Below are 20000 nucleotides of genomic sequence, written 5' to 3'. Positions count from 1 at the left end.
GTGGGAGTGCTGAAGTAATGTATCTCACTGTGATCTGGTACTTCGGTATTTGCATAAAATGGCAGTTCTGTATATTCTTTTGGCTAACTGTAAATATAAATGTTTCATATTAGCGTAGTTGAATTTTTGAGGTACAGCCATTTGTGTGACATTAGAAAAAAACAACTATTTCTAAGAACTTGTAAAAAAAAAAAGTATTTTCAATAAAATTCCCTACCTCACCACTATTGTGCAGAAATGATCCCATTTTCCTATGTTTAATTTTCCAACCTCATTTGTAAACACAAAGAAGATCCCTTTTCAGTTATTGGCCAAACAGTGCTGTTTTTCATCAAATCAATCAAATAGCAGAATGCTTGAAAGTCTGAAGTCCAATTTGTTTCCTTTGCTTCCTTTACATGATGGTGATCGTGTATTTGATAACCTGAAAAGCAAATTCTAGAAATTTTAGGCCTCTTAAGCTGCTCCCTCACTCTATGCTGGGGTGGAAGGCCTGTACCCTGTAATTTTATGGCAGAGTGGCTGGCCATGTTTGAGGGGTTTTTTGTTTGTTTTGTTTTTGTTTCAGCAGTGAGGAGTGGGGGAAAGGGGTGAGGGTGGGTGACAAGAGCATACCAAGGATCTTTGCAAGGCCTTAGGGGGGAAGGTTCCCAAGCCTTGTTTTGCAGTGAAGGGGATTGAGCAAACACTGTGTTTGCTTTCTTTAATTGGGAGGTAAATGCACATTCCCATCATCGGTTCTACAACTAAATGTCTTAAAAAGACTTGGAAGTTAGGCCAAACTGAACTAGCTAATTAATCCCTCCTTTCTCTGAAGTGCTTAACTCCTTACACCTTTAAAAAACATATATAACTAATGCCAAGAGTGATGTCTCACATTGCTTCTGGAAATGACTCTCTGGCTTCTACTGAGGTGGATGTAGCAAGCCCAAAGTCTCAGTATTTGGGTTTGATTCCTCTAGATTCCTGCACTTCCAATGACACCATTTTTCTTGCCATAGTTCAGAGATTGTGTTCTTTGACAACACCTGTAAAATTCACTTTCTGAAGTGAATGTGTGGGTCCCTGTGGGAAGCGGGGGAGAAGAGGAACTGCTGTGCATCCTGGAAGCCCTTCCTCAGGAGAACTCTTGTTCTTTCTTGGGTGTAAGAACCAGAGTTTTGATAACAGGGTTATAGAAAGTGGTGCCAGTTCCTGCTGGGTTCTGAAAAAGCACTAATTTGGAACCCAAATAATCTCAAAAGACTCCGGCTTTTCTGGGCTCAATATCTGCTTCCTTGAGAAGAAAGGCTGATGCATGTATTTTGAGATGCAAATTTTTACATCATATTGCTATTTATAGTTACAAGACCAGTGTAAAACAGCTGGGCTGGCACGCCTAAGAACCCTGCCTTTGCCCGAGATCTGAGTGATAGCTCAGAGCTTTATATATTACTGCATAGAAAAAATCCTAGATATCCCCTACAATGATACCAGGGCACCGTATTTTCTGGTTCTCAAATTTAATCTCCAAGTCTTGAGGAAATTTGGTGGTCATACCTACTGCTTGGCAGCCTGCAAACATTGTAACAGGTTCTTGACTGTTTTTAGAAATGAAGACTGTACTGTTAAAGCAGCAAGGTTTGCCCTGCTCAAATAATTAATTAAGCAAGTGTGACCCACCTCACTGAGTCGCTTTTCATTGCAAATAAGTTTCTTTCAAGGTTTTTAAGGTTTCTCACCTTTTCCCCCTATTAAATTAGATACCTCATTACAGGTGTCTGAATTACCTGGGTTTTTATATGAACATCTATAATCTCATTAAGTAAGAAATATGCAAAGTTAGACTTGTTTATAGAGCGTTCTACTTGACTGGATTCAGCTGAGCAACCCAAGGCACCCTAAACCAACGTACTTCTTGGTTTAGCTGTGCCGAGCCCAGGCCCGGGATGCAGTCCCATCTCCCCTGTTCTCCAGCACGATTAAGCTGAAATACCTTTGCTGCAAGCGCTGGCCTTAAACAACCGCCACGTTCTCTAAGCCTGCTTAAACAAAAGCAAAAACGTGCTTTTGCATTTTGATGAAAAACTCGGGTTTTACAATCCTTTACATTGGAGACTAATTTTAGTGTAATTAGCTGAACTAAACATTACATTTAAATTGCAAATAACTGATAACCCTAATATTGGAGAACTCAGACTTTAACAAAAGATGTTAGTTTTGCTTGTGAGATACATGCATAAGGACAGGGGTTTGTAATTCTGATGTTTTTTAATTAACAATAAATCCTAGAGCATTTCCATTCTTTCTCTGCTTATGAACATCATCTCGGTTTCATTTCATGCTAAATAAAAGCTCATATTTACTTTTCAGCTTTGATGGAAACACTACCTTAATCTGAGAAGAATTAATATACCCCATGAATTATGTACATACCACCTGAGTTCGTATGCCAGGGCTCCTACCTTTATTCTGCAAGGTATTTGAACAGAAAGTTGCTATGGATTTTTGGCATGAGCACCAACCGGTATTCCTCAAAATGGGACTGTTAACTGTTTGAACTTTGAAGATTACTGTGATGATAGGTTTTCTCTTATACTGGCATAATGTTCTGTCATTGTTATGTGACATTATACCTACAGAAACTATTAATAAAGAATTTTGCTAGAAGTACTGATTTCTCTTTGCTTTTATAAAGTTTACACCAACTCTCTGAAGTCAGGCTACTGGGATAAAATAAAGTTTGAAAGCTATTTAAGTAACTAAAATGTTTACCGCTCTAGGGAAAGTTGATTTATATAACACTTAGAACTTCCTTCATTCCCTTTTGTAAAACACTAATTTTCATGTTACTGCTGGCACTGAAGTCAGGGTCTTAAATTCTTGAGAGCTCAGCCTTTAACAGTTGTACGGCTGAGTTTTGCTGCATCTCTTCCGGCAGCCTGGGTGCTCAGAAAGGCATAAGTTTTACTGCATTTTGATGTGGTAAAACCAATTTTTGGTTTCTACAGTGTCTCATGCCCCAGAAATTTTAGATTTGAAAAATTCTCAGGAATAAGCTTTATCAGAAAGAGGACAATCTAAATACTAATACCTGATTTTTTTTTGTTTTATTAATATGTAATAATGTTCTTCAAATTTTATTTAATTTCGTGCAGTTAGTAGTAGCTAGTTATACTAACTGTAAAAATTATTTCTGTAGTGCAGATGGAGACTGTTACATGTCATCTAATTACATAGTGCTCACTCAACTGTTTCTCGAAACAGTTCAAGTTTCAAAATCAAATTTGCTGTTCTATTTCACATTAAGGATGTTGAAAAATAGCAGCAGACTGCCTAGTGATTCAAACAGCATTTTACAGACAAGAGACAGGTAATGCTCCTGTGCTTTTGCTGCTCTGTGTCAGCAAACAGAAGGGTGAGAATTACAACACATCACTCTGAACACAGAAAACGTGCCACTCCGTGGCGAAAGAGTCTGCTCAGGGGGAATTGTACCAATGTGCATCAATACCTGATGGGGGCAGGAAGGAAGACGGCGCCAGACTTCAGTGTTACCAGTGACAGGAGAAGAGGCAATGGGCACAACTTGACATATACAAGACAGTCTGTTCAAACATAAAAACATTTTTACTGTGAGGGTGGTTGAAGACTGGAACATTGCTTAGAGAGGCTGTGGAGTCTCCATCCTTGTGACATGCAAAGCCAACGGGACAAGGGCCTGAGCAACCTGCTTCAGTCAACACTGCTCGGAGCAGTGGGATGGGACTAGAGCATCTCCAGAGTCCCCTTCCAACCTCAACCATTCGGTCACCTGAAACTGTCCATAAAATGCACTACTTCATTGAGAAAAGACAGTCACAAAGTTTAGATTAATCATTCTAGCCAGATTAGGAAATGATCTTGATGTAAGCTTGATAAAGATGCAGATGCGTACACCTCAGTATTTCCTGTCATTATCACTGCAGTATCTCGTAGTGATACGGTACCTCAGTAACAAGGACTGACAATATGTACGCAAAAACCAGTTGCGTTTTGTCACCAGCTAAAAATTAAAGGGCCCATCTTGTTAAATAAAAGCTTCAGTGCATTTTATGCCGATAACAGCTATATGGTGTGGGGTTCCTATGGGATCACCACAGGCATACTTAATGACTCATCTACAGGTTTCAGTAGAGCTTCCTGCAGAGCTTTCATGGAGCTTTCAGATCTGCAATGCTTTCTGCCAATAGCATACGTTCCACAGGTTTTTACAAACAAATTGGCATTCCAACTTACCTTGCCTGTCACATACCAGTGATGGTGATGTGTGTTTTTTTCTCTTAAAGTCTCTCCAAACACAACAAAACGTGGCCCTGTGTTCACAGTGAAGGAATGGCCAGTCCAGTGAGCATAGACATGGCAAAAAACGTTACTTTCATCATACTGCTGTCTAATAATAGACTCCTCGTCCACAATTGCTCTCTCTAGTAATTTCTGCTGTCACTTTTAAGTCCAGTTCCTTCTGATCTTTTTTCACAAATGGAAATCTTTTTCTACAGAAAAGGTATACTCATTTGGCAAGAGTTTTGAAAAATTCACTGTCTTCCTTTCACAAAGGGATGGTCCAGCAACTGCAGAGCAGAAGGGCGTTCATGTTGATCTCTGCATTGAGGGTTTGAAAAATCAGTACATACAATGAATATGCATGCCTGTGATGTAATTGTTGGTAAAGTCTAAATGCAAACTTAGCCTTTTTTTTTTCCTCCAGTCATTACTCATTTTTAGGGTTTTTTGATGAAGCTGGTAGAAAGGAAGGCAGTATTTATGGGAAGAGATTGTTGGAATTTATTAATTATAAAACCAAAATGTTTTATTATTACATAAATCATTCTTTGGTCCTCTAAATTCCATGCAAAACTTTGAATAATTGTGCTAATGTGGCTGTTTCAGGTGCATTAAGGAGGGTGACAAGTATATGTTTGATCCTGTGTCAATCCAGCTGTTCTGTCATCTCAAATCAATGTCATGCCTGTTAAGGAGCCCATATGGAATGGCAGTACTGTAATTACAATACTGGCTTCCTAATGCCGTGGGCTTTGGGCTTCTTCAACCTTCAATTTGGAGAAAAAACAAGGGAAGGAGTGAAGGACACTGATTTCTTAAATAATAAATGAATGGGGAAGATGGGATAAGGGAGGCATTTCTATTTAGGACATGGTGAGATCATACATTAAAACTTTGCCACCACAGGTGCATCCTAACTTTTGAAAAAGCAAATACTTTGTTTGAAAAGGCAAATGCTTTATATCTGTGTGTTTCCTTCCACCTAACAATTCCTTCTACCTTTTAAACACTGTTCTCTCTGAATCAAGGTATATATGATGTTGCTATATACAGCCCACAGTTTTTCTCATTATTGTTATATAGTCCACAGGAACCGTAACCATAGCATAACAATTCTAATCCAGGGATTAGAAATCAGGTTTCCTGCCTCCAAGACCACTGCCATACCCACTAAATAACATGCTTCTCTCTAGTGCTCAAATCTGGTCTTTAGAGACATATAAAAGGCTATTAATTTTATAAGGACTACCCACAGAGGACAGAAACTTAGCTCTTGAAATTGATAGTCCATTTAAACAAAGCTGATATTTACAACAAACACCACAAAAATAATTGTTATAATGGGTGAATGGTACTGGTTTGTTTTTTTTTAATATAGAGAACTTTATGTTTCAAATAATTATGTATTTCCTGGACTGGCAGTGATAATAGATTTTTCTACTGAAGAAGACAAGAATTAAGGGAAAGCTCTTCCATTTAGAATATTGTCCTCAAAACAACTTGCCTGGCATAGGCCAGACTCAACCAACGTGATGCTGGAACACCAATGCACATCAAAGAAATTAATCAAACATTTTGTCTAAAACTCAATGGTGCCATGTTTCTGCATGATAATTACAGGGAAAGTAAGTGATGCGTACAAGGCCTAGAAAACGAGAATTTGCGAGGGGGTTTTCATACCATTGTAGAGAGTAAAGCTCTTTAAAGGTTTTCCTGACATGTTGAAAAACCTATGCATTTGCAATACAGTCACATGCACCATATAAGAGGTAATCTACGCTCCCATCAACAATCTCTAAGATACAAACTATCTGCATTTTTCCTTTAATTTTTCAGTTAAAATTTTACATACCTGGTTAAGCATGCATGCACAAAATCCACTGCAGTGCCGGAGAATCGATCAGGTAGGGAAGGCATCAGTCCTCTGTGGGCTCCAATATAGAACATGGCTGCTATCCGATCCATGGAAGCCAGTGGTGGTTTTCCTGTTGCCATCTCAAATACAGTGCAGCCGATGCTCCAGATGTCTGATTTTCTTCCATATCCAGATTCATTTATAACTTCTGGTGCCATCCAGTACGGGGTCCCATGCACAGACTTGAGCATCTCGCTCTGTGTGCCACTGAGGCTTACCCAAGCTAAGCGCCTGGCACAGCCAAAGTCAATTAGCTTCACAATACCATTTGGCATCAGCATAACATTATTGCCTTTGATATCTCTATGCACCACACGATTGTCATGTAAATATGCAACCCCTTGTAGAATTTGTTTTGTGTATTTACAAAGGACAATTTCTGGCAATGGACCAAAACGATTAATAATACTAGAAATAGAGCCACCAGGAACAAACTCCATGAAAATGCTTAAAATGTTGTCTTCCAGACAAGTTCCTAAATAAGTAACAATATTGATGTGCTTCAATGTCTTCAAAAGATCAACTTCCTCATGAAACTTCTGATACTCCTTTTCTGTAGTGAGTTGATCTGACGTATCCAAAACAACCTGCTTTACAGCTATTAATTGTCCCTGGCTTGTCAGACCACAGTATACCTGTAATGAAACTAGCATTTATTAAAATGAAACATGAAATAAAACTGTGTATTTACTTATTTTAAATAGTATCTTTATGTTTGTCATTTTTGATGTCTCATTGCATAACCCAAAATATTTGTTACTTGTTGAATAAGACAACAGCCAGTTATAAGGTAAGACGTATCTCAAAGACGACCAGCACATCTCTTAACGTATTCAGACATTAACTTACCGTGCCATAGGCTCCCTTTCCAAGGACTTCGCCTCTCGTCCACATGATAGGATCTTTGTTAGTTAAACTGCTTCCTGGTAATTTAGTAGATTCCTCAAAGTCCAGCAGAGCACTTTCTTCATTTGATGCCAAAACGGCTTTACTGTAACTCTGCTTGAAAGACGATGGTTGGTGTGGGAAGAAAGCAGGGAAGAAAAGAAAGGCTTCATATTATCCTTTTTTTTTTAATAAGGAGTAATTTTTACCTGGCATGACTCTTCTCTATAGATTTATATATATATATATATATACACACACTCTAATTGCCAAGCACATCAATATAATTACTATACTGAGTAAGACTATGTAAATATTTTCAAGTATATATCGCAATAGTGCATAACCATAAGATTATAGCATGACATCTTTTTTATTGACAGGAAGACAGACAGAAGGAACAGTTAAAAGAGCAGGATATACATCTGCTTACTACTATTTTTTTGGTCACATAGGTACAGTTTGATAAGCTGAAGGGTGAATACGACTCTTGCCTTGCTCTAGATAACGTATGTAACCCAAGTTTGATGAAAACAATTTGGACGTGACTTCACAGGAAGAAGAGACTACTTCAGAAAGATGGTAATAATTACTCCATCTAGCCATGGATCTCCCTACGAGAAGTAAGAATGGAGGTATAATTGGCACCTGTGTCTGCAGAAGCATAAGGAAGTGTATCAACATGTACTGAAAGAAATTTCCTTATGAATTTGTAATTTAAATAGACAAAAAGCTAACAGGGCCAAGGAGAAGCCGTACTGGTAGCTAAGCACCTTGGTAGGTGAAGGTTCTTAACTGACTTGGGGGCCAGAATCCAAGCCTTCTGAGCTTGAAGTTTTGATTAAATAGCCTTAACTCTGTCTGGTAAGCCAATACTTGTAGTTCAGACCTAGAAAGGTACCTGGTTGCACTCAAGAGATTCAAGGAAATTGCCCTTTTGGACATACAAGAGCCATTTGTACTGTCCTTTCATATTCCTTAGCTATCAAGATCTCAAAAGCTTTTGCCTTGCCCCAGCACCTTTTTATACATGCTCTTCACTTAAAATAGCCTCTCCTTTTTATTCACTACAACTTCGCCATTTATCATGACCCATCAAATAAGCCTTGATAGCTGTTCCTGTCATGTTTTAGTATCATCTGGCTTGTGTCCTGACATGCAGCCTCTAACATGGGTATCCTCAACTAAGCACTGGAAGAATGAGAAAAGAGACTTGATCATTAATGAGCACATATTTCCTATATTTCATCCAAACTTGTTTTGAAGCATCACTCAAGGGAGCTAGCAAGTTACAAGAAATTACTTTTACCTTCTCTGGAGCACTATTTACTATTGCTCCATCTCCATTCATCATATTTTCTTCTTCTTTAGTATGTGTATTTTGCATTTTAGAACCTGTATTTTTTGTTCTTGAAGAGTCGGTGTCTTTTTCTTCAAGCATAAGCAATTCTTCGGCCAGACAACAAAGCAGCTCATCAGTCACATCCTTATTATCTGCCAAGGACAAAATGTTTTGACTTGTCTGGAAACTGGGGCTTCTAACATTTTTTGTCTGAATCATTGAAGGCTGAGTCAATTCATTTGCCAAACCACTGTTTTGAGTTGCGTATGCCCAACTTTCTGAAAAGGGCAGTGCTTCACATCTATTTATAGACTTGAAGGAGGCCTGGTCTGATTCCAGGCCTTTGCAGCCAACTGTATCCACCCTGCGCTGGGGTACACAAATGTTCTGGTCTGTTGTTAGTAGACTGCTACTTAAAGCAATACATTCTGTGTAATCTTTATCACTGAACTGAAGAAGATTCTGGCTACAGGTAGCAGCACTTTCATGGTTGGATACACCCTGATTGTCTAAAGACTGCTCCAAAGACACTTCTTTAATAGTTGATAAGTTTGAATTTGAAAAAAATTTATTTTGCTTAGTTGATTGTGAAAGCTCTTCTAAAAACATAAGCTGATGATCTGTGTCCTCGTGAAACAACATCATGCTCCTTGAAGTGTTTATTTGACAATCTGAATCAGAAGTTACTATATTATCTTGCTCCGTGTTGCTATCACTCAACTCAGTACTTCTGTCCTTTGGAATTAAACTTTTCTGCTTTTGTTTAGTGCCAAGTATGGTCTTCTTTGGCTTAGAATATGTTCTCTTTTGAGTATTTCTTACTTGGCTGCTCTCTCTCCCTTTACTGCAGGTAGATCTGCAGGTGCTAGCAGTGCATCTCCCAGATGGAGCAGAAGAAACATCTCTATAAAAACTGTTCTCATGTTGATCAAGCTTGCGCATGTGGGAATAGACAGGAGTTCCAAACATTTCATAAATACCTGGGCCTTTGTCATTTGAATTTATTTTTTTGAACATGTCACTGTATTTCAGATTTACAAAATCTGAAGCAGACTGTGCATGTGGTAGAGAAAGTGGAGTAACAGGTTTCTTTAAGATAACTGAATTTTTGCAAGTGCAGGAAAAACTTTGCTTTTTAAGTTTCTGAGCACTCTGAGCAAAATGGTGGTTGTCTGCTTGAGGGGTCTTTTTTTGACACTTCCGGGAAGTCTCAGATTCCACATGTGGCAGTTCCAAAGATGGAAAAATCTGACTCTTGGCATTACATTTTGTGGAAATCTCGTCAGAAACGATTAAGTCTTCAGATTTCTTTATCTTTCTACTCATTTTAGATTTTGATGAATGTTTATTTCCCTTCATCTTTATTTTACTTTTGTCATCTTCTTTGCGAGCAAGAATGTTGAAGCTCTGAGTAACATGGGGAGGCAGGCTACGAATAACACTCTTTTTTGTGGCAGGTTGTTTAGCAACGTGTGGTTCTGTAGCTGGTTCTTGTTCAGAGAATGTAACAGAAACAACAGGTATAAGCTCACTTCGGTCTTTTGAAGTTGCTTCTGACATTGCTTCTTTTTCCATTTCAGATTCAAAGAGACAAATGTTATTTTCTGTCTGTTTTGGAGAAGGATCTTGCAATTCTGCTCTGGGAACTACTGCAGCTACAGGATTATCTTCTAAGGCATGGTAGGCCTCTATCACTTCATTTTTACAGGAAGAATCTAAACCATGATTATCAAGCACAAAGTTCGCACTCTCAGCATCTCCATGTGCTCTATAATCCAGTATCGTCTCTGTAGCATTCCCTTCTTCTAGACTAGTTCTACAGGAATTCTCCGGTCTTTTTTCCTCATTGACAGCTCTCAAGGCATCGTTGTTGCTTGACACTGTAAATGTTGTCTGAGCTGTAAATATTCCACAGTTTATCAGAGCATTACTTGAGCTGAAGCAGGGATGACTATCATCATAGAAACTGGCTAGAGTCATAAGATCTACGTTCTTACAAGCCACTGAAAACTGGTACTTCATCTGGTCATTCTCTTCAGTGTTGGTAGCTACGTCAGCTTCCCTCCATTTTAAATTGCTTTTAATTTCTTCTTTATTGTTGCTAGGGTACTTACAATAGTTACTCATGCTGAAGTAGTACATGTCTTTCATTGGAGTGAACTTATCAGAAATAGTAGCCACAATCAGGTCTGATGACTTTTGAGCGTGCCTTTTTAATAGATTGTCTAACTGGTACTGATAAAATTTAGTAACTGGTTTTATAGGCTGAGGAATAGAGTTCATAATGTTTAAAATATTTCTGATTTTGGTGCGTTCATTGACAATATTATCCGCTAGAGGAGCAAGATGAATTGTTCTTACAGGCTGAAATGTCACTGGTGGCAAATGAAACTGTAATTTCCATAAAAAACATTAATAATATGCTACACAACAGATACAGGTAAAATCTAATCACTAAGAGCCAAGTACACTAAGAAAAGAAAATCAGAAAAGGATTATTCTTGTATATATTCCTATATTTAACCTAATAGGAAATGTAATCTGAAAACCCTGAGAAAATACATGAATTTGCTCACTCCTATAAATAAATTTTCTCACATCCAGAATTACTTCTAAGTATTTCAGAGTACAGAAAGTGGTATCCTTTGCTATAAGACACAAGTCATTCTCCATGATTTAAAGATAATAAGCTTTGTCCACACATACAAAATCATCTTGTCAGTTATTAACTACGTCTTATGCCACCTAGCACATTTGCTACAGAAATTCCAAGGCTGGTCAGTGGCTTCATGTGCCAAAGTTTTTTTCTTGCTGTGCACTCTCACTGAATGACAGCACCACTCTTATGCTGGTATTTGAAGTCTTTTTATGTAACCCTTCAAAGTGTGCTGACACCCATAATTATATTCCCAATGGAACTAGATCTCATGTAAGCAATTTTTAAAAAGCAAAAACTAGAATATTATAACAGAATGCTATTTTATCCATGGAGAAAACAATTCTTACAAAATATTGATAGGATTTAAAAGACTTTGTTATAAATCTAAACATATAGCTCTTCCATATGTTTAGTGTAGTCTTATAATATTCCATAAACCATGTTATATGGGCCATAGATTTAGCTCACAGAGTTTTAAGTACATTGGAAGATAGCACAGTCTGCACTTCGCTTTCAGTGCAGTTAAATGGATAGCTACCCAAAGTGCATTTTTATATGGCAGCTAACACAGAAGCTTCTCTTCCCATCCCATTAGTTGAAAGGTAGCATATATCTTTGAAAGAGATCTGAGAATTTGAGTACTTTGTTGTGATTATTCAGATGAATACTGAGAATAATTTTCTGAAAATAATATTTCTATTGTTTATTTTATAGGAAATGGAGAAAAAATAAGCTTGAATACACTGTATATTTTTATGCAAAGGAATATAATAGAAATAATCACAGTCATATGCTCTGAGTACTCATTTGCAGACCTATATTCAACATCAGTTTGCAATCTGCAGGAAATTTTTGTCTGCATTCCAAGGGCAAACTGAGATTTGAATGTGCCAGGAAAAGCAATGTGTGCTGTTCTGAAATGTACAGTTCTGAAGGCTTTGTCTACTCTGCATGGCTTTAATATGAATGCTCAGTTTGTTCCAAATTATATGCCTCTAGAAGTCATCAGAGCCTAAGACATGAAATAAAGCTGTATTAAATCACACTGATGTCAGCTAAATTATTTTTCTTAAACATTTCTTTCCCTTTGAAATGTTTTTCCCATAGCCCTTTTTATGATCTTCTGTCAGATCTATTACCTCTATAGTTTGCTTTACTTTTTTCCTGTCAGCACTGTTGTATTCTGTAGTGGGTCCACTAAAGTATACAGCTGATTCAGTAAGTCAAGTCTTTTGTACAAAGGGCTATTAATAACCATCCATAAAGATCAAATTATTTTTTTATATAAATACAGTATATTTGATCTTTGGTAACTTTTAAGGCTCATGTGGTGTGAAGCGCTGATTCATGTAAAATTGCTAGCTTATTTGTAAGTACAAAAGTAGCTATAAACGCAGTTTTGTCAGGAATCCTATTTACAAAATATCATGTCAAATGTGTTTAATCCTCAGACTTTATTTTTTATTTGCTAACACAATAAATTTCAGCAATCATCTAATATCAAGACTGTTCTTCAATTTGGCTTCAATTTTAAATTACCACTCAATACAAGAAAATTGTTTATTTTTTTAAATTTGGCAAGACTAGACATCTAATGCGTTTAACATATAGGATAAGCATAGTTTAAATTAACTTACATATTTCTATTTTAAAAGGTTTTATATCTTTTTGAACTTCCAACCCTTTACCCCCCAAAATGCCTGATGTAGCACCTTACTGACAAATTGTTGATATAAATCTGAAGATTTGCTGACACACACACACTTTTTTTTTTAATATATATGTATATAAAATATATGTAAAAATACTTCATGTTCATCAAAAAAACTGAAGATTAAGCATAGGAATCTACCTATACTTCTTCTGTATTGCAATTTTTAATGTTTTGAAAGCATATAATACTTCTAATGGTGTTCAGTTTTATACATAATACCACCTTACCTCAGATGTCTTGTTCCTGGTTTTTAGCATTGTTATGTTTGACCCTTAAAAATCAAAACAAATTAAGTGTTAATTTGGTATTCTTAAACAGACTATAATTCTCATTTATAAATTAATTTCAAACTGTAGGGTTCTGCAGACCAAGAATCTGTCTAATGTGTGGTTGCAGGACTATGCTATAAATTTGCTACGCAGGAAAAAGTTGTAAGTTGAAATTTAATTGTGATACTGAACTTTACAATTCCATTTTCTACAGAAAACTATAAAATATGATAATTTTAAAATACTTTGATTCTAATAATCTAAGCAAATATTTCTCCTCAGTTTTAGATGTTTGCTAACTTCAATATGTATGTGACTAATTAATATTGCCAGTATGAGGAAAAAAGTGAGAGAGATGTCATCATGGCCCCACTCCAGCTACAGAATTTTACACTTTACATTTTGTGGGCTCAGTTTCATTAGACAGAGTAACAGGAATTGTGAAGTCTGTCATTGCTTCTCTATTTCCTTCATTCTGCAAATACATGTACTCACATATAATTAAAGAAGAAGGTCAACATGGCTGAAGTCTACTTCATGTGAAGAAGTCAAACGGACATAAAGAAAAAGTTTAAAGAAAAAGGAATTCTAAGGCTTTGCCATCTGATTTGATAGCAATATATAATTTTATTTTAAAGTTGTGACTTTTAAAATTGAACTTACTTTGTTGTATTTGTGCTTTTATTATCTGAAAAGCATCTAAATCCATAAACGATTTTGAAATGTTGGATTCTGGGCATGAGGCCTGTAGCAGAAAGCTGAAGTCAAAACCACGCCTTGTGTTCTCTTTCTTCAGGAAGAATGGTAAAGAAGTGTGATGTCTCATCTGTAATGCTAACTGATTTTCACTTGGGAAACATGTCACGTGTTGATCTGGCCACAGTCTGGATGTTGGTGCTATTTGGCTAAAAGGCAAAAACAAAAAAACAAAATACAGTGAAAATAAGTGAAAGGAGCCTCCTCAGTTCAAATAAACACATGACCAAGTACTATTGTGAACAAGAAGTTTGTAAGATCCAAGAATGACAAAGTAGGTTTTCTTTCTTGGTCCATCTGGGAAGTCACGGCTCTCCCTGGCAGCATATGACTGCAATGCCAGACATTGACTACAAGTGAGAATGAATGACAATGTAACCCAAACAACAACAGGAGTGGGAAATCATATTGCCCACCTTCCCCCTCTCGACAAAAACAGATTGCTTCCAGTATGTATTTTTCATGAATCACCAAGAAAGGGTGTCAGAAGAATTCTGAAGACCAGATGTGCCTTTGTTACTTATAAAATATGCTATGGCCTGCCTGAAATAATAGAGGCTGTGTGGACAAGCCTTAGATTTCTGCCACCTGGTTTCTGAAGAATGAAAAATCCAAATATGGAAAGAGATAAATACTGTGACTGAAAAGAGATACAAAAATATAGTCTAAATTAATCTTAAAGCTGTATGCAAGATAACTGTCTGTTTTTAATAAGTCAAATGCTGGTGTGAAGCCATATACCATATGTTTTTTCATACTGTACCAAATAATTTTTTCATCTAGTGCAATAGCCTGCCTCCAGCAATGGCCAATAATTGACGCTGGGGAGACAGAAACATTATACAACATATATAGCTGTATATAACATCTGGCACTAAGGAAAGCTTTTCTTACTTATAGACTACTACCTGCTTTGTCTCCATTTTTGCATACCCAACTGCAAATTAAATATTAATACTACTTTACCTGTGTTTTCCTGGAACTCTGTGTGACTGATGCATTTCTTTCATTATCTTATCTGCATTTTGAAGGGCAACAACACTTTCACAACCTGCAACAACACACTAGTATTTGCACAAAAGCAGTATAATACACAATGCAAATGCAGTTATTTCTGGCCATTAAAATATTATTATAAAGAAATACAGGAAGTAACTATTAGAAAAAAAGAGCGTGTTTCATTTGACTAAGATATGTATACATACTTCCTGTTATAGTTTTTGGGAATGTGAATACATAAATCTGAATTATTTTTAGTTATTTAGGTAAGTGTATTAATTCAATGTACTATAAAAGCAAAGAACATCTAAAAAAGTTCCAGTTACAGCTCCTATTTCAGCAGAACAGAAAGAGAAGAAAAATATTGACAGAAACTCCACAAAAGTAGAGCATTTAAAAATAGGAAAGGTATTAAACCCAAAGCAACAGGGCTTTTCAAAGGTGGAAAATAACTCTGAGTTTGATTTCAAATTTTTTTTGTGGTTCCTTGGTTTTGACAAGTGGCTAGATTTCAAGTTAACATTGTCTTTTTTCTTCTTTAGATCCCACATGTTACACTTTATATATATAAACTTTGGTTAGACTACCTTCTTTGCTTCTCCTCTTATTTTGTTGGTTGTCAGACATACTGTCCTTAGATGTATTAAGGTCCTGAAACCTGAAAAAATGTTTCATTAATTGATTTCCAAGTCACATATCCAAATCAGTACTTTACATTTCATTATTTCAGAGCCGTAATAAAGACAAAAGTGACATTTAAAAAGCACTTGAAATTATTTTTTTAAATTATAATTTAATACCCCATGCCCTGTCCTGCAAATACACAGAACCAAACAGTCCAGACACGGTTTTTATTGCTAAAAACTCAACATATGTTCTGCTGAATAAGACACGAAAGTTGTATTATTTTGCTGATATCATCCTTACTGCTGGACCAGAAAGTCAACACTTCACATTTGGGAAATAATTGCTTTTTTAACATATTATTGAGAAACCAAATCTGAATTAAATGTTTATCTTTGTCTACTTCATCAAAACTATGTCTCAGCAAAAGAGGTTCAACATCCAAAACTTTCTGAGCACTGAATAGCTTGTACACTGCAGCCTCAAGAAATCTCTTTGATAGCTTATTCCGAAGAAATGTGAAGTCAGCTGGAATCTTTCTATACATTTCAGAGAAATATGTACTTTACTTACTTTGTAAATAATTCTTAAGTATCTTGAGAAGTAATTATCCCATAATACAAGAAGTCTAGTTTTAAACATATATTCAAAAATTAGCTGGGCATTTTTCTCTACAGAGCCAGTGCATCCAGACTGATTTGACTGAAAACATTAACAAAAATCTCATCAACAAGGTATAAATGTCATGCTTTATCTCAGAACTATTATAAAGTCACAAATATATGAATGGCAAGGTGTTATCTCACAGTATTAACAAAGTTAAATTGTTTAGGCCTTTAAAAATTGTACGCATTATAAAAATAACTAGCCATTATTTTATTGCCTTTTTTGTTGCCACAGAATTTCTGTGACCTGTGCCAGGCATCTGACTGAAGTTGACATAACCAAGAGTCACTAGCCGAGACAGTTAGCCTATGAACATATTAGTAGCAAACTTTTGCATTGCACTTCAAACTATTGTATTGTCAAAAACAGTATCTTAACCATGAGTGTACCTTTCTGTGAGCATCTTAGTACCTTTGTATGTTTAGAAAAATATATTATTCAAATTGTAGTACATTTATAAAACCAAAACACCTTAAACCTTACATTAAGTTAGTATTACAAACATTTGATATTTTAACTCCTGGTTGTTGAGAGACATAACAGTAGCTCAAGGAAATTAATAACAGAGCTATCCATCTATAGCCTGGCACTGCAAACTGCTGGTCGCCTATGAGGGTATATGAGCTCTCTACATCTGCATGCCAAGCTGTAAAGAGATTTCTATGAGGATTCCCAAATAATGCTTTGATATCTTTAGAGATCAGTTTCCCAACCTTGAATAACTCCATACAGAGATTAACTTATCCATAAATTATTGTTAGCATATTCAAAGTTATGCTTTTACAGTATATGTAAATTCAGGCAGAAACAGGTATAAGAATAATGTTCATTGTGAGAAAACTGTGAAAATACCTTGTATTTTCAGTTTAACATAACAGGATTTTTGAGGAGAAAACAATAGCAAAGTCAAAGAATAAACATTTGAAAAAGCTGCTCTCATTAAATTAAAACAACAAGTATTTTCTGTCCTTGTACATTTATTTTCTACACCTTATGTTAACAATTCAATGCAGAATAACAGTAGACAAACTGTCAGCAAAGTCATAGTCTACAAGGCAGGCTATATGAAAGTAGTTTAGTTGCAGTGGAATTTAATTCTACGGTTCTTGCAGACAAGAATGTGCTTGGGGAAACTCAGCCAACCGGTAGCCGTTACGACTTCAGTGGGACCAAAATTTCACAACAGTTCAGATCTTAATGCGTACATCTCTGAAGCAGAATACATAGATTCTTTTGTCACACCTAGCATGGATGCTTGCATCACCTTACAAAGTTACCTAAGCTTTAGAAATTTTTTTAACATAAAAAGAAAACATGCTAATTATCTAAAAGTGAAAAGTTTTTCAACACATTAATTCAGTGGGGAATATTTGGTTTTGAGTGACATTGTTCTTGGAAGTGAAACACAGTATGTATTGTGATTTAATGACACTGTTCATTTACAACTTTCTGTCTACTGTATCTGTATTCTTAACAGTAGCTGATCTAAAAGGTGTTTCTTTCTGAAGAAAATGGTATCTTTTGGTTAAAAAAATAAAGCTGGTAATTGTTGAAAACCACTGAAAAGATCAAAATAGATTAATCCCCTCCCCACACTTTTAACTGGAAATGCCACTGCTGTGATTTTAAGTTGTAATGTTGTTTCATACAACTCTTACCCCCCTATGCTGTATCATCCCTAAGGCATTACTGAATTCCCACAGTGGGAACAAGCTGTCCCCAAACATTGGTATTTACCGACAAAGATGCTTTTATTAGGCTTTACCCTTAATTAGAAGATTGTCATGAACCTTTCCCACAACCAATCAGCAAAAGCTGTGGGAAAGGAGCTAGCTATCACCCTTGCAGTTAATACAGCTATGTGGGAGCAATATGGATTCTGTTTACGGTTAACACTATTCCTGAATATGGTGAGTAAGCATACTGGGAGCTGTTCCATGATTATGAAAACATCAACCCTCTTTTCAAAGATAAACTCAAAGATTAACAATACCGTAAGATGATAGTGACAAAAACAACACAGAACAATCACACATTGCAGGTTCTTAAAGAAGAAACATGAGAGGGTGAAGTCAAAGGATTTGAAGATTTGAAACTCTAGAGAGCTAATTCTTAAAATAAAACTAATCTCAATTAATCGTTTGATGGATTTGGGGCTCTTTCTGAAAAACATAGTAAACTTCTGTTTCTCAAGTGACAAGAACACATAATGTAATTAAGGAGAGTGAACTGAAATGAATAAAAGAAAATACAATAATTAATATTAGGTAATATCTGTATTAAAATGTTTCCCAATGTCTTTATTATTTAATAAATAACTTACAGATTAAAAAACATAAAGTACATACGCTATTGTACATAAAATGAATAAGATATTGTGAGATCTCTTATGTGTATGAACGTACATGAATGAATATTAATAAACATTTAAACCTATATGAATAGCAACACAAAATTCTTACATTGGGGAACTCTGGGTGCTAGACAGGCATATTAGAAAGTCCATAATAGAAAATTATGTAATAATATGCCTATAAGGAATTTTTTTCCTATTAGCTAATCAAGAAGTATGTGATATGACAATTTATGTCTTTTACATACGTATGTTCTTGCTAATATTATTGAACAGGGTCTAACTTTTTATGTAGCATAAACATCTTACTCCTTCCTGGATTACACGAAACGTTCTGTTGTACTGACATAACTGATACAATGTCGTGGTGTGTTCTCCTATTTAATTGTGTAAGAAACACACCTTAGGTCCATTTCCAACAATTATATTTCACAAAAATGTTTCCATTTTCTTGCATTTGTGTCTTCAATTTAATTTTTTTGGATACACATAGATACCTTCAAAATAAAAACTGAAAAGGTTCTATAAAAAGACATAAACAATATCTTACCTGGTGTTTCAGTAGCAAAGTGTGAAATAGTGTGAGAGAGGCCCAGCAAGCCAAAGAAAAGTTACAGAGCATTTTTGGATCGCAGCTGTCTTCCTTTGGTGGACAGCAAGGAATTGAAATAGTAATTACATATACTTCGACTTTATTTTCAGCATGTTTTTCTGACTGCGGAGCACATAGTACTTATTTCTGAGGCAGACTTCTGCAGGCAAGCCCTCCAGGCAGCTCCTGCTGCTTAGTTTACTCGATGTTGCCGAGGCAACTGCCCCCCCCAGGGGCATTTTGCTTGCAGGAGTTTAATTCAAAGAGCAGCAGTGACCTATGAAAGCAAACACAGTTGAACTAAACGGTAGCATTTTAAACTTTAATCACAAGACAGATCTTCCAGCACCCAAAGCAAAGTGTATTTCTCTCTTCTGTTTACCTCCATTTATGCTTTTAGTACCTTATCTATGTCATTTTAATTTTGCAGTCAATCCCCTAACCTAGACACTCCTTGTTACTCATGAGCGGTTCTCTATCTCCTTTCAGGCAGCCTTAAAGAGCAGACTTCAAGGATACTAGGTTACATTCTTTGTTTTTTTAAGTAGCAGACTATGCTAAGGGGGAAGAAAGGGTAAGAGAGGCATAGCTGGGCTCAAGCCGAGTTGAAAGGGTTTTGGAGGGAACTGGTTTGCTGTTGGGTTGACAATTGGACTTGATATTCCAACCTTAATGATTCTGTGGTTCTATGCCTGGGACGCCAAATCCTGGGACACGGCCGCAGGGTGGCACAAGCGAGAGGGAGGACGCGCAGACTGCTTGGTTTTAGGCTGGACCAGGAACACCAGGCCTGGGGGACACCTCAGCACCTGGCTGACTGAAAAGGGGCACATTACTCATATGTTTGCAGGTACTTGGCACAACCGGCCTAATGGTGACAAGCTGTGACACCAGTCACGTCCCGGTACCCCGGGCACACGG

The 20000-nt window shown here is 36.4% G+C and overlaps 1 protein-coding gene across 1 annotated transcript; it reads right to left on the bottom strand.

The window, feature by feature from the left end:
* Positions 1-4556: 4556 nt before the first annotated feature.
* MAP3K19 (mitogen-activated protein kinase kinase kinase 19) lies at positions 4557-15471 on the bottom strand. Its single transcript, XM_010288350.1, has 8 exons — positions 15432-15471; positions 14812-14896; positions 13753-13994; positions 13048-13091; positions 8415-10838; positions 7070-7219; positions 6158-6855; positions 4557-4623 (listed from the first exon to the last, which is right to left on the bottom strand). The coding sequence occupies exons 1-8, from the start codon at positions 15469-15471 to the stop codon at positions 4557-4559; spliced, it is 3750 nt and encodes a 1249-aa protein (XP_010286652.1).
* Positions 15472-20000: the final 4529 nt, after the last annotated feature.

Source organism: Phaethon lepturus, unplaced genomic scaffold, assembly GCF_000687285.1.
Source record: "Phaethon lepturus isolate BGI_N335 unplaced genomic scaffold, ASM68728v1 scaffold44415, whole genome shotgun sequence".
In the NCBI taxonomy this organism is placed as follows: Eukaryota; Metazoa; Chordata; class Aves; order Phaethontiformes; family Phaethontidae; genus Phaethon; species Phaethon lepturus.
This window is presented reverse-complemented; position numbering and strand designations above follow the sequence as displayed.